The sequence below is a fragment of the Leptodactylus fuscus genome, chromosome 6, assembly GCF_031893055.1.
Source record: "Leptodactylus fuscus isolate aLepFus1 chromosome 6, aLepFus1.hap2, whole genome shotgun sequence".
NCBI classification, from domain to species: Eukaryota; Metazoa; Chordata; class Amphibia; order Anura; family Leptodactylidae; genus Leptodactylus; species Leptodactylus fuscus.
In genome coordinates, this window is record NC_134270.1 from 106,844,701 (window position 1) to 106,860,039 (window position 15,339).

The 15,339-nt window shown below is 39.8% G+C and overlaps 1 protein-coding gene across 1 annotated transcript; it reads left to right on the forward strand.

Moving 5' to 3' along the window:
- Nucleotides 1–1,353: 1,353 nt before the first annotated feature.
- Nucleotides 1,354–2,721, forward strand: BHLHE23 (basic helix-loop-helix family member e23). The gene has a single exon (XM_075278637.1). It carries the CDS (start codon nucleotides 1,606–1,608, stop codon nucleotides 2,278–2,280), a length of 675 nt encoding a protein of 224 aa, XP_075134738.1. The 5' UTR covers nucleotides 1,354–1,605; the 3' UTR covers nucleotides 2,281–2,721.
- The last annotated feature ends 12,618 nt before the right edge of the window (nucleotides 2,722–15,339 follow it).

The following is a 15,339-nucleotide window of genomic DNA, read 5'->3' on the forward strand; positions in this document are numbered from 1 at the left end:
AATGGTCTCAGCGGTCACATGAGGTACAGAACTTCTGGCAAGAAGGCCCTGGCACGAGACTGAATGGACACTGGTGGTGGACAATGGAGAAACAGGGAACCTGTCCTTAGGATAGGTCATCAATATTAAATCTGCAGGGCCTCTGAAGATCAGCTTTTACAGAACAGTGTGACTACAGGTAATGTTAACATTTCTAAGAGCCATGCTTCATGTTTTGCTATAGTGGTGGGATTAAGTAGTGTAGTGATGCACATTGTATGGTGGTTGAGCAGAATGGCCATTACCTGTAGTTGCACTGTTGATACAGATGATCTGCAAGGGTCCTGATAGTGGGCTCCTAGAATCAATTCCATTGGTGGGCCCTAGATATCCAAGTCTGACACCTTAAGAACAACTGCTGTAGACCACTGCTCTCATATTCCACTGTACTAGCATAGGTAAATAATCTGAAGAGACCACTAGATGGCGGACTTACAATACGAATGGATAGATTAGGCACCATCCAAAATACTCAAGATAATCTGTATCAATGTAAAGCAAAAGCTATTATTTATTTCTCTTTATTGTATATCGTGCCAACATATTCCACAGCACTTTACTGACAATGTCAGTCACTGTCCCATATAGGGCTCAGAATTTAAATTACCTATCAGCATGTCTTTGGAGTAAACTAAAACCTTTACTAGTCCTATAAAGGGCAGAATGCAGCACTGCCATAGGACTTACTAAGAAAAGGAGCTCAGTAATTGTTACCTGAAAGATAAGCCTGAATATTAGCAAGCATAATATTAAACCTAGCAGATTGCTATGCTAAATAATGCTGGCACTTGAAGATCTTCAAGTCAGTGGGTGATGAGAAGAGTTGTGTACTTTCTTCTTGCAATACAACTATTGTCCTGTAGATGGCAGTAGATGGATATAGGTCAGTTTTCCAGTATGAGCCCAAGGTTAGCAATCATAAGACAAGTCAGAAGCTACAGTAGTATCATACACTACATCTCCATAGTTGTATGTGCCATTGGCTACTAACAGAATATAAAAATCCCCCCCCCCCCAATGCCTTCACCAAACTCCTCTAGAAAATGGCACCGGGGGTATACAGTAAAACACGGTGTTAACACAGCAGAGATAGCATCTTTACACAGTGCTAGTCCTTGTGTTCTCGCCTGGCCAGTTGTGAAGGGGTTAAGCTGGCACCAGTGTAGTGATTGGCCAGGGCTGCAGGGTCCCTGAGGACACTTCATTATCATATAAGCAATGACTGGAGCTGCACACACCGGCAGGTAGGGCATAGCCCCTCAAGAGCAGCAGTGCACATACCCCGACTCTATAAACCTGGCACTAGTTGGCACTGCACAGCTGCTGTTCACACAAGTAGTAGAGAGAGGACAGACTGGCAGTGACATAGGAAGAGTTTGTGCAGAGTGGTGAAGGGCAGTGAGGTTGGCACTGGATGTAGCAGATGAGGGTGAAGCTGGCAGTGGGCAGAGCTGTGCATTGTGACGCCGGCAGTGGGCAGAGCAGTAGCAGGTGAGCCTGGCAGCAGTGACTGGAGCTGGCATTACTGCCCATAGTGCCCCCCACACACTTGTGGTCCATGTATTTATGAGTGTCGGGGAGGGAGCACAGGGAATGGCCGAGCTGAAATCTGTCCCGGCTGATGCCTACATGTCCCTGGCACAGTCATATGGGCAGACCTTCTATGGCGCTCTCCGTGGTGCTGAGGCGCGCAATTACGCGGGAGGACCTGCAGCTCTGGACTACAACCCGGGCTCCAGGGACAGGTCTGGGGACAGCAGCGAGGACCAGAGCGGGGATGACGACGACAGCTTCGACCCTACAAAGAGCAGCCCGTCCTATGACAATGAGGGAAAACTTACCGGCAAGAAACCCAAGGAGCAGCGCTCACTGAGACTGAGTATCAATGCCAGGGAGAGGAGGAGGATGCACGACCTCAACGATGCCCTGGACGGACTCCGATCTGTTATCCCTTATGCACACAGCCCATCAGTCAGAAAACTGTCCAAAATTGCCACCCTGCTCCTTGCCAAGAACTACATCCTCATGCAGGCCCAAGCTCTGGAGGAGATGAGGAGACTGGTTGCCTATCTAAACCAAGGACAAACTATCAGCAGCTCCCTCAGCACTTCTTTGGCTCCATTTGGACAATCTTCAGTGTACCCCTACCCTGGAGCAAATGTGCCCAGCACTCCTGAGAAATGTTCAGCCTTCCCCGCTGGCACCTCCAGCCTTTGCAAACACTGCACAGATAAACCTTGATGAACCTTATTACTTACACCATACCAGGACTCTAACCCCCATCATTGTTCCATCATCTTCTCAGGACTCTCGGTAATATTTCACCCTACATTAAAGTGTGACAGGGGACTAGGGGGGTCATAATCATTCCGACGACGACCCATGAATACAGCTGTCCATTCATTGTCTGTAGCTGCAGAACAATCCACTTAGATCGGGTCACATATGGCGACATTTTCTGATAACTCTGGAAATAATCGCTAATAAATCGGATGTCTATTAAAAGAAAAGTTTGGATCATTGCTTTCTTATCTGTTTCATTGCATTGAGGGAAGTTGCAGTAGACCTACAATAGAGCATTAGCTACCATCAAAGTTCATGTAAGTTCTATGATGAGGGTGATGGTGGTGAAGATTATAGTCATGATCAGGGTGATGATATAGGTGGTTGTTGTAACCAAAGGTGAGAGGAAACTTCATAATGAACAGATTGACTAAAGCTTATTTCTAGAAAAGGTTTCTTTCTGCTTATTATATGATCACCAATTCTGCCAATTGTGGCTGATACCAGGTTTTCAAATGCACACATATGGCAGGTCTCCTGGTTGCTTGGTGTCCATAGATTCCGGTAATTGTAGTGAATTCATCTGCATATTAATTAATAATTTATTCCATTAATTATGCTATTTCATTTAATGACTATAATTAAAGCTATTTCTGATAGGCAGCCATTCATTAATATTATTATACTGGTGGAGCATTATATTAGCATGACAGTTGTGTCAGTATTGAATAGGCATTTAGCATTGCTGAGCTAGTCATGTGCAGGAATGTGTCATTACATTACAATGTATTATGGTTTTCCATAGAGCTGCATGTTAAGTTGAGCTCTTTTTTAACTTACTGTGCTTAAGTGAACCAACTACACAACAAATTAATCTCTGCTACCTCTGATTGGTAATATGTAATAGAATAGTGTCACAGAATTATTAGATTATTACTGTCTTCTGTAAACCTATCGCATGTTCTGGACTCATGTCTGCAAAAACAACCATGTACATAACAAATCCATCTCTGCTACATATGCTGATACTTTCACTCATGAAGTATTATGTTACTATTTGTTATCATTAGAACTGTAAGCTTACCTGTATGCTAAAAGAAACACGTACATAACACAGTCAACACTGCTACATCTTTTATTTGCCATATATTTATATATAATAAGGAAATGTCATTTTATGTAGTACATTGTGACTTTCACAGTTAAAGGGGCTGCTCTTATGTTTTCAGTACCTCACTGGTGGGTGTTTAGTGTATATATTGATGCAGCAGAGCTGAGTATTTCATTTGGTACCCATCATTATAATATAATGGGGTTTTACCTGTGGTTGTACATAGCCCTGTGGATAGACATAATGCATTATCTTTACTTAGTGTGTTAGTGAAGTAAGACACAAGACAAAAGTTAAATGGCTTTGCTGAATGTTTCCAAAGATATTGCAAAATGTAGTAGGGCTCAGTTTGTCAGATATGACAAAATTGTTGTGGGTTTGGAAGATAAATGTGTATGCAATTTGTGATGCTCAACAATCTCAACTGTGCACAATGGATTCTGAGGAACCACAATGTGGTGTAAACAGGATACATGCACAAACATAGCACAGCTGAGTTTGTAAAGTGACATCTTATCATTGCTTAGGCAGCAGGCAGACTTACTGCGGTATATTAATTCTGTGAGTTACCATTATACCTAAAAGAAACACTTTGGATTACCATGGTATACATAGTATGTATTATCTTGGAACATAAAATGTGTGCCATATGAGGATGTATGGGGGGAAGATAACATGCGATTCATGTTGGGAGACTAGATCTAAATGTGGTTCTGTACTGGGTAACTGGTTTTCTCATTATTACAGTAATGCTCACACATGGTTAAGCGCTGCAGTTTTCACACAATTTTGCAAAGTTTGGTGCAAAAATTGTAATTTGAGATGATCCTGAGTATTTGAGCTTAGATAGACAGACAACATTTCCAGAAGAAACGCTTTTATAAATATTAGTCCAACAGTAACATGTAGTAATATTTTGTCATTGTTTCTACAATATTGAGACATTTCATTGTATTACTTACTACATGTTTACACCTAACACAATACTGGGAAAAGCAACAGCTAAATTTGCCATTTGGATAAATATCGCAATGTATTTCCTTATGTCCATCTAAAGATCCGAATGACAAAGCCAGTGCTGCTGTACCTACACAGGACCTGCTGATTCCACCATTAGCCTACTTATCCCTCTTAACATGAAATCACAGACACACCAGAGGTACTGGAGCCTATTCTGTGTTCATTAGTGGCTTCCTCATTGTGTCTACGGCCCAAGGCAGGGACATGTCTCAATAGATCTGTCACACACCCAGGGTGGGACCAGTTAAGGTTATTAAATCGATTTCCAAAGCTGTCTTCTATCCCGTGCTAATTGGAAAAAGAAGGATTTTGTCCTAGAACCTGACTCCTTCCTGGTATTTAATAATCAAGACAATACCGAGGCATCTTGTGCTTAAGAAGGAGACATTTCTTTTTATCATTGTTGACATGTTCCAAGCCTTGTTATTTGACCTTCTAGAAAATGGAGGCCATAACCAAGGCACCTAAGAAACCATCATAACTGTAGAGTTACTATTCTGCTTTTAGAAAGTTCTCTCTTTCTATGGTTTGGCCATTTTTAAGTTTTCTTGCAATATTCTCTGCTGAGGGCATTTTTATATTCCATACTATGAGCACGCTCACATTCAATGCTATGGATATTCTTGCATTCCATTCTATGGACTTTTTCATGTTCTGTGATAGGGAAAGTCTCATGTTTTATGTTATGGACCTTCTCACCTTCTATGCTATGGACGTCTTCACATCCCATGCAATATACATTGTCATAATTTAAGCGATAAATGGGTCTTCATGTTTTATGGTATGGATATTCCCACATCCCAAGCTATAGATGTTCTAATGTTTCATGTTATGGGCTTTCTCAAACTCCCACCTATGGATATGCTCATGTTCCATTGAGCTTTTGTTTATATGCTTCTGGAAACATCAATACTGATATCTCTTCCAAGAACCTATAGAAGAATGTGTCAATTCTCATCACCTTTCCTCTTAATCATATTCTTAAGCATGTATATTATTCCTTTAATACTGGTGGTCATCTTTCCACAAAAGCCCACTTTCTTGTTTGTTTCTTTATACATTTTATACAAGCCCCTTTTCTTCCGTAGGATTTTTGTTTCATCAATATGAGGTTTCGATCTTCCAGAACCCAATTTCTTCTTAAAGTAACCTCTTTTGTCTGCTCCTGCCTTGTTCATTTGCCAGGAATCAATTTTCCTCTGTATAATTCATTCCCAGGCCTGTTTGTTGCCATCTTCTACTTTGTATTCCTTTTGTAAAGGGACTATGACTGTGTTCTTCTAAATGGACTTGATTTATTTTTCCATCTACTAACCTACCTTTTATATGCCTCTTCCTTACTGCTTCTTGTAAACCCTTTCATCCCCAATTCCTGCTTTCTTTGCTCTCCTATTCTTCACTTTTTTTTATTTCTAGTGCTTTCTTCCTTTTCTTCCTTAGTTGCCTTTTTGTACTTCTTTAGTTATGTCTTCAGGAACTTCAGATTTTTTCTTTCTTTCTTTCATTTGTTATCTTATTCTTTAGCTTCCTTACTTGTAATGTTTCTTTTACTTTATTCATTTCTCTGTCCCCTTCTTAGTTCTAGATCCTGCATCCTCTTATTTATTGTGTCACTCCCCACATCTACATCTTTTGCTCACCTTCTAAGTTAGCTTCCATTATCTTCCTTTTGATAAACTTTCATTTTTTCAGCTTCATTTTCTTCTTTCTTCTATTACCTCCTTAACACTGGAACATTCTTCCTAATTCTATGCTATTCCGTCCTGAGACATATAGTTTTCTTCCCCTCTTTTCTAGTATTACCTCTCTAGGTCTACAACTTCCTTCCTATTCTTTTCACTATCACCTAAGTATGTGTACAGCTTTCGCCATCATATTTTTTCTAATATTACCTTAGGTCTACAGCTTCTTCCATCTCTTCTATTATTGCCTTCTTACGTCTATAGCATCTTTCCTCACCCCTTTTGGGTAGATTTTCCTTTTTATTTTTATATATCTTCAACTTCCATTCCATTCTTTCTTCAATTTTCTTCTACTTTCTTCTTTCTCTTCTATGTTTGGCTGTAGATTCTATTCCTCTCTATCCTCTGTCCGCACTATGTTCACAGACTCTTTCTTGTTCTGGTACTTTGGTACCTTTCTTGTACTTATTTTAATCTCTTATTTTAATTTCTTTACATTTTTAGATAATCCACATTATTGCTTTTCTGTAAACTAAAACTATGTTTGGCCTTTGGCCTTTGGCACTTTGGGTGCATTCCCCTTCTTGTTTCAAAAATAATCCGCTCTGCATCATAATGGAGGAAAATTTCACAAACCTTAATTTCTTCAGTGGCGCGATCCGTGCCTGAATTATTAAGAAATGGTATAACTCGCATCAGTTTTTGACCTACACTCCACTTTTCTCAATGGTGAGCGACCACAGAACCAACAATGTGGCACATCTTTGGCACACAATAGGGTCGTGCCCCAAAGATGCACCACATCTACACTCATGTAGACCAGAAATGCAAACCTTTAACAAATCAAGATTCAAGCTGACTCATTCATGTATAAGTACCAGTAGGATATTGAAGAATCAGTAACAGATCATGAATGCCAGCTCGATATTTAGCAGGGGATGTTGAACTGCTAGCCAATACTAGTCAAAACATAATTAGAAATAGTAATTTGTAAATTCTGTTACTGCTAGTTAGCAACACAGCACACACAATGCTGAAATGCAAAAAAAATGTAAATAATATAATATTAAACAAAACATTGTGTGTTATTATTGATATTTATTATTAGACTGATTTATATTATTATTACTAGTATCCACTATTTCATATTCATTATCATAACAACAATAATACAAACATAAGATTAACACAAATCATAATATAAAATAGCATAATAATAATATTAATTGTTTTCATTTTCATGACTGTATAATTACCATTATACCTCATTCAAGTGGGAATATTGTACTCATATTTACCTGCCTGGACTCCAGATGTAACCGCCCAACCAAAGCACATCTAACCCTACCCCTTGCGGCTCTAGATACCTATGCTGCTCTAAGTTCAGTTCACTTGATGTGTGAAGGGTTAGAAGAACCAGAATATGAACTGTAAATATGGTACAGTATGAGGTCTTAGGCTGCAGGTTCTCCAGACATTCTAGAATTATATTATTTGGATGTTAATAATATTATATTATTAAATTACATTACTATTACAATGGTGATTATTATTATTAGTACAGGGAATCTATAATAAATATACTGCAGTTGGTTGTGTACACATTGCCTGGAGATGTCTTCTTCATATTGTGCCTCAATCTGTGGCGTTCTCCAGTGAGCAGCATGACATGTGGATGGGTGAAATCTACAGCTCCAGGGCCTGAGAACAAGTGAGGAGTTTGAGAGTGTTCTCATAATTCTGTACAATATCTCCATGTTGGCAAAAGACAAGAGAATGACAGAGCAGTTGTAGTAGAAATGAGACCTTAAAATCATGATATTGTATCATCCACTACAGAGTATATATATATATATATATATATATATATATATATATATATATATATATATATATATAAAATGCATAGCCAGTGGTGTCCAACCTGTGGATCTTCAGTTGTGAAACTATAACTCGTGGCATACACTGACAGAACAGAAACAATGATATGAACACATGGGAATGAACATATGGGAAATATAGACAAAAGGTGGGGGTGGTATGCAAAATGAATCTAGGGTCATCATCACTCGACAGTAGAGATAATGGAAGTAGCAATGCCGGGATAGTAATTGACTACAGAGGGATCTCAGACTCAATGAAGAGGGGGAATTGGAAAGAGATTCAACAGAGGGAAGAGACATTAATGTGAGACTTTACCTCCCAGCATTCACGGACAACAGTGCCTGACATGCTGAGACTTCACAACTGCTGGAGTGCCACTGGTTGATGATGGCCCTCTCATAGTATAATGCCCCTTAGTGGCCTTCCCACAGTATAATGCCTACCTAGTGGCCCCATACAATATAATGCTTCTCAGTGGATTAGTGACCTCCCAACTTGAATGAGTGATATAATGTGCCGTGGGCTGCATGGCAAATTTACCCCCACCCACTTCCACCTTCACTCCACCCATTTATTTATTTTTGTGCCCCCATACAATATAATGCCCCTAAAGTCACAGTAACATGGTATGTTCCCACATTATAATTTCCCCTCTAGTTGTCCTCACAATGTTCCATCCATCTGTCCCCACAGCATAATGTCCTCCTCCATGTGCACCCACAGTTTAATGTCCCCCTCAAGCTGCTCCCATAGTTTAAAGTCCCCCTCCACTTGCCCCCATAATATTATGCCCCTCTCCTACCAAACATAAAAAAAAAACACTACCAGGCACCTCTCCTTGCTCTCCTGCTGTCTAAAGGGAACTGCAGGCACAATGCAAGTGACATCATTACATTGCGTCTGCATCTCCCATGATGAATGGTGAGGCAAGGAGTGGATGGTCCCTTTTTTAATTTATCGGACGCAATAAAATGAAGTTGGGGCAACCTGGACCCACCGCCCGGCCAGCAGGACAACAAATGCAGGACTGTCCCAAATGGGTTCCTGCTAGAGATGAGCAGATGATGCGTGCGTGCTGTTCGGATCGGCTGATCCGAACAGTACTCGCTCATCTCTAGTTCCTGCTACTATAGGGACCGGGATAAGTGCTCTGTTGACACTATGGTTAAAGTGGCCCTGAGATAGATAGATAGATAGATAGATAGATAGATAGATAGATAGATAGATAGAATAACAAAATTGACAGCACTCAAAAAATAAGGTCTAGCTCTTCAAACAGCTCGACAATGGCAGTATTTGAAGAGCTGACATGCTGTATTCCACTTTATGGGTGAATAAAAACTTTTAGTTTGTTGCCCATTGTATTACTTTATCCAAGTGTTGGTGCTCTCCATTTTTCTTCTTTCCCCCTTTTTGTATTGTGCTGCCGTCTTCCTTTTTTGTAGATAGATAGATAGATTGTCATATAATAGATTGAAAAATATGGGAATGAGGCACATTTTAGATAGGTGATATCTCTCCAAGTCACTCTCTAGTTTATAGATCTAGATTTGGACATTTAATTTCTATTTCTTCCCATATGCATTCCTTAATTCACAAGAGCAGAAAGAAAAAAAACAAGCCCCTTACGCAATCCTAATGTCAACTTTTAGGAATGTAACAGCAACTTTCCCAGGAAAAGCAAAGGTTAATACAAACATATAAAAGTTCCTACATATCTGATGCCAGACTCCCCACTGACCACCTGCTGTCCACATAAATGTCCAGGTTGTCAATCTCCCAAACAGAAGAGGGATTAAAGTGAAACACTGCCGAGCGCACAATCCACAAATGTACATGATTAAATGTCTGCTAATCCAAAGTTCACTCTTCTGAAAGTACCAATTGCACAGCATCAATGAAGTGCCCACCAGGACCTTTAATTACAGAAAGTGCACAGATTTGATATAGTTATATGGTGGATTTGCATTGTCTGAAGATTAAAGCATGTAGAGTTGGGCCTCATGCACACAACTGTCTATATTGTCAGTCTGCGCCGCAGATCCAGCTTAAAATTCGCTAGAGAGAATAGGAGGACTTTTCTCTCTAACAGTTTCGGTATACGATCGGTGGAAACCATACGGAAACTTGGCAGACCCCATTATAGCCTATGGAGTATGTGGGTTTCCACAGATAACCACTTTTTAAATGGTAGGGTCTCTGTCTTTTGGATCCCCATATGGACCCAACTGATGAAGACTCAAATGCTAGTGTGAACCTAGCGTAACCCATTATATTCTCTGGCTCATACACACACCCATGTATTATCATTGGTCCATGTAGGGGGCCAAGAATCTGGGACAAAACTCAGGACAGGTCTTATTGGTGGTTTGGGCTCACAGAAGTAAATTAATCAGTTCTTGGAAGCAAATGGACATCATTTAGCCATGGACCTGGCATGTGCACCCTAAGGTGTGCATGAGGTCTTAGTCGATGGATAGACGATAGATAAATAGATAGATAGATAGATAGATAGATAGATAGATATAATAGAATAGAAGAGAATAGAAGAGATATTTTGTATTCCACAAATTTATATTCTGTCTCCTCACCATTTCCCTTGTCATAAACTTCACAAATCTTCCTCAGCTGTGCACAGCATAAAGTTATCTTCATCTCCCATCATAGTGTTGGCCAGCAGCCATAGTCTGTCTGTGCGTGTGAAGTACCCCGCACTCTACCGGAGTCGTTCTTGGAAAGTCATCTATCTAATCTTCACTTTTAAGTGCCTGTAATACTCATTGGATTGTATTTATTTATGACCATGTTTGTTGTCTGTCAGTTCTGATCTGTCGAGATACTACAACTCTAGTCTCTGGTGGTCGCAGAAGCCAAGAAATTTGGATCTGGTGAGCCCTAAATCAACAGCAATAAAAAATCAACTCCTGTCACAGCAGATATTAACATCATTGCTGCAGAATTTACTCCCATAGACATAGCTTTACTGTAAGTTCTATATAAATACTATGTATGAGTTTCACATAAGTAGAGAGATAATATAACACATATGCCTCAGAGTTGAACATGGATACACTATCCTCTATTGTTCCGGCCCCTATGGACAAGAAAATTATTTAATTAATACTGCACCCTCTTTACAAAAATCTAACTACGATAGGGGCAACATGGTAGCTCAGTGGTTAACACTGCAGCGCTGGCGTCCTGGGTTCAAATCCCACTAGGAACAACATCTGCAAGGAGTTTGTATGTTCTTCCCGTGTTGGCATGGATTTCCTCCCATTCTACAAAGACATACTGTTAGGAAAAAAAAAACCATGGGTCTCACAATTTTCAAAAAAAACCCACTAACTACAATAATCATCTTCTTTATATACAAGTAATAATTAGTATAATACTGGCCCTGTGTAAAAGAATATAACTACTGTACAATGACTACTGTACTATATTGCCCCCTATATACAAGTAAATAATATACTAGATTTACACAGTATACTACTGTATTAGAATATTACTACTATAATACTACTGTATGTAAAAGAATATAGCTACTATAATACTGATGGTATGTACAATATTATCGCTATACTGCTAAGAATATAATGACTGTAATACTCTACCATATTAACAAGTGTAAAATAAGAATAGAACTACTATGATTGTCGCTATCTACAATAATATACTACGTTACTTTCCCTATTCTATTAACAAGACTGTAACTACTGTAAGGCTAGTTCACACGGGGACATGGAGGAGGATTTTGACAGCGAAATCCACGTCATAATCCTCCTCCATACAATGGAATGTAGACTGCTAGCAGAAAAAAAAGCGACATGACCATTCTTCAGCCGTTTTCTGCCTGAAGAAGGCAATAGAAGTGAATGGGAGGCGAAAACCGCACGTTTTTTTTTTTTTTCAAAAATAAGCGATGCTATTTTTGCAAAAAAAACGCGCGGAAAAAACGTGACGCGGTTTTTTCAGCCCATTCACTTTACAGGAGGGGGAAACAGCCTGGCTTTTTTTTAAAGCTGTTTTTACAAAAAAAAAGCTCCAAAAAAAGCTTGGCAAGGTCTAAAAAAGGCTTCCTAATTAGAGATGAGCGAACAGTGTTCTATCGAACTCATGTTCGATCGGATATTAGGCTGTTCGGCATGTTCGAATCGAATCGAACACCGCGTGGTAAAGTGCGCCATTACTCGATTCCCCTCCCACCTTCCCTGGCGCCTTTTTTGCTCCAATAACAGCGCAGGGTAGGTGGGACAGGAACTACGACACCGGTGACGTTGAGAAAAGTAGGCAAAACCCATTGGCTGCCGAAAACATGTGACCTCTAATTTAAAAGAACAGCGCCGCCCAGGTTCGCGTCATTCTGAGCTTGCAATTCACCGAGGACGGAGGTTTCCGTCCAGCTAGCTAGGGCTTAGATTCTGGGTAGGCAGGGACAGGCTAGGATAGGAAGGAGAAGACAACCACAACAGCTCTTGTAAGAGCTAAATTCCAGGGAGAAGCTTGTCAGTGTAACGTGGCACTGACGGGCTCAATCGCCGCAACCCAGCTTTCCCAGGATCCTGAATGGAATACACTGTCAGTGTATTCCCGTATACCCGATATATACCCCGATACCCGTTCCAACGGTGTGCCCCCCCACCTTCACCCCAGAAATACCCTGCAAGTCCACTAGCAATAGAATTGGGGCTATATACACCCACAATTTTTACTACTGGTATACAGTGCCATTGTCTGACTGGGAATTCAAAGAATATATTGGGAATACAAATACCCTCATTTCTTGCTACTGCCATATAGTGCCAGTTTCTGACTGGTAATTCAAAGAATATATTGGGGTTACGTGCACCCACAATTTTTACTACTGGTATACAGTGCCATTGTCTGACTGGGAATTCAAAGAATATATTGGGGTTATAAATACCCTCATTTCTTGCTACTGCCATATAGTGCCAGTTTCTGACTGGTAATTCAAAGAATATATTGGGGTTACGTGCACCCACAATTTTTACTACTGGTATACAGTGCCATTGTCTGACTGGGAATTCAAAGAATATATTGGGAATACAAATACCCTCATTTCTTGCTACTGCCATATAGTGCCAGTGTCTGACTGGTAATTCAAAGAATATATTGGGGTTACGTGCACCCACAATTTTTACTACTGGTATACAGTGCCATTGTCTGACTGGGAATTCAAAGAATATATTGGGAATACAAATACCCTCATTTCTTGCTACTGCCATATAGTGCCAGTGTCTGACTGGTAATTCAAAGAATATATTGGGGTTATAAATACCCTCATTTCTTGCTACTGCCATATAGTGCCAGTTTCTGACTGGTAATTCAAAGAATATATTGGGGTTACGTGCACCCACAGTTTTTACTACTGGTATACAGTGCCATTGTCTGACTGGGAATTCAAAGAATATATTGGGAATACAAATACCCTCATTTCTTGCTACTGCCATATAGTGCCAGTGTCTGACTGGGAATTCAAAGAATATATTGGGGTTACGTGCACCCACAATTTTTACTACTGGTATACAGTGCCATTGTCTGACTGGGAATTCAAAGAATATATTGGGAATACAAATACCCTCATTTCTTGCTACTGCCATATAGTGCCAGTGTCTGACTGGGAATTCAAAGAATATATTGGGGTTACGTGCACCCACAATTTTTACTACTGGTATACAGTGCCATTGTCTGACTGGGAATTCAAAGAATATATTGGGAATACAAATACCCTCATTTCTTGCTACTGCCATATAGTGCCAGTTTCTGACTGGTAATTTAAAGAATATATTGGGGTTACGTGCACCCACAATTTTTACTACTGGTATACAGTGCCATTGTCTGACTGGGAATTCAAAGAATATATTGGGAATACAAATACCCTCATTTCTTGCTACTGCCATATAGTGCCAGTTTCTGACTGGTAATTCAAAGAATATATTGGGGTTACGTGCACCCACAATTTTTACTACTGGTATACAGTGCCATTGTCTGACTGGGAATTCAAAGAATATATTGGGAATACAAATACCCTCATTTCTTGCTACTGCCATATAGTGCCAGTGTCTGACTGGGAATTCAAAGAATATATTGGGGTTACGTGCACCCACAATTTTTACTACTGGTATACAGTGCCATTGTCTGACTGGGAATTCAAAGAATATATTGGGAATACAAATACCCTCATTTCTTGCTACTGCCATATAGTGCCAGTTTCTGACTGGTAATTCAAAGAATATATTGGGGTTACGTGCACCCACAATTTTTACTACTGGTATACAGTGCCATTGTCTGACTGGGAATTCAAAGAATATATTGGGAATACAAATACCCTCATTTCTTGCTACTGCCATATAGTGCCAGTGTCTGACTGGGAATTCAAAGAATATATTGGGGTTACGTGCACCCACAATTTTTACTACTGGTATACAGTGCCATTGTCTGACTGGGAATTCAAAGAATATATTGGGGTTATAAATACCCTCATTTCTTGCTACTGCCATATAGTACCAGTTTCTGACTGGTAATTCAAAGAATATATTGTGGTTACGTGCACCCACAATTTTTACTACTGGTATACAGTGCCATTGTCTGACTGGGAATTCAAAGAATATATTGGGAATACAAATACCCTCATTTCTTGCTACTGCCATATAGTGCCAGTTTCTGACTGGTAATTCAAAGAATATATTGGGGTTACGTGCACCCACAATTTTTACTACTGGTATACAGTGCCATTGTCTGACTGGGAATTCAAAGAATATATTGGGAATACAAATACCCTCATTTCTTGCTAGTGCCATATAGTGCCAGTGTCTGACTGGGAATTCAAAGAATATATTGGGGTTACGTGCACCCACAATTTTTACTACTGGTATACAGTGCCATTGTCTGACTGGGAATTCAAAGAATATATTGGGAATACAAATACCCTCATTTCTTGCTACTGCCATATAGTGCCAGTTTCTGACTGGTAATTCAAAGAATATATTGGGGTTACGTGCACCCACAATTTTTACTACTGGTATACAGTGCCATTGTCTGACTGGGAATTCAAAGAATATATTGGGAATACAAATACCCTCATTTCTTGCTACTGCCATATAGTGCCAGTTTCTGACTGGTAATTCAAAGAATATATTGGGGTTACGTGCACCCACAATTTTTACTACTGGTATACAGTGCCATTGTCTGACTGGGAATTCAAAGAATATATTGGGAATACAAATACCCTCATTTCTTGCTACTGCCATATAGTGCCAGTGTCTGACTGGGAATTCAAAGAATATATTGGGGTTA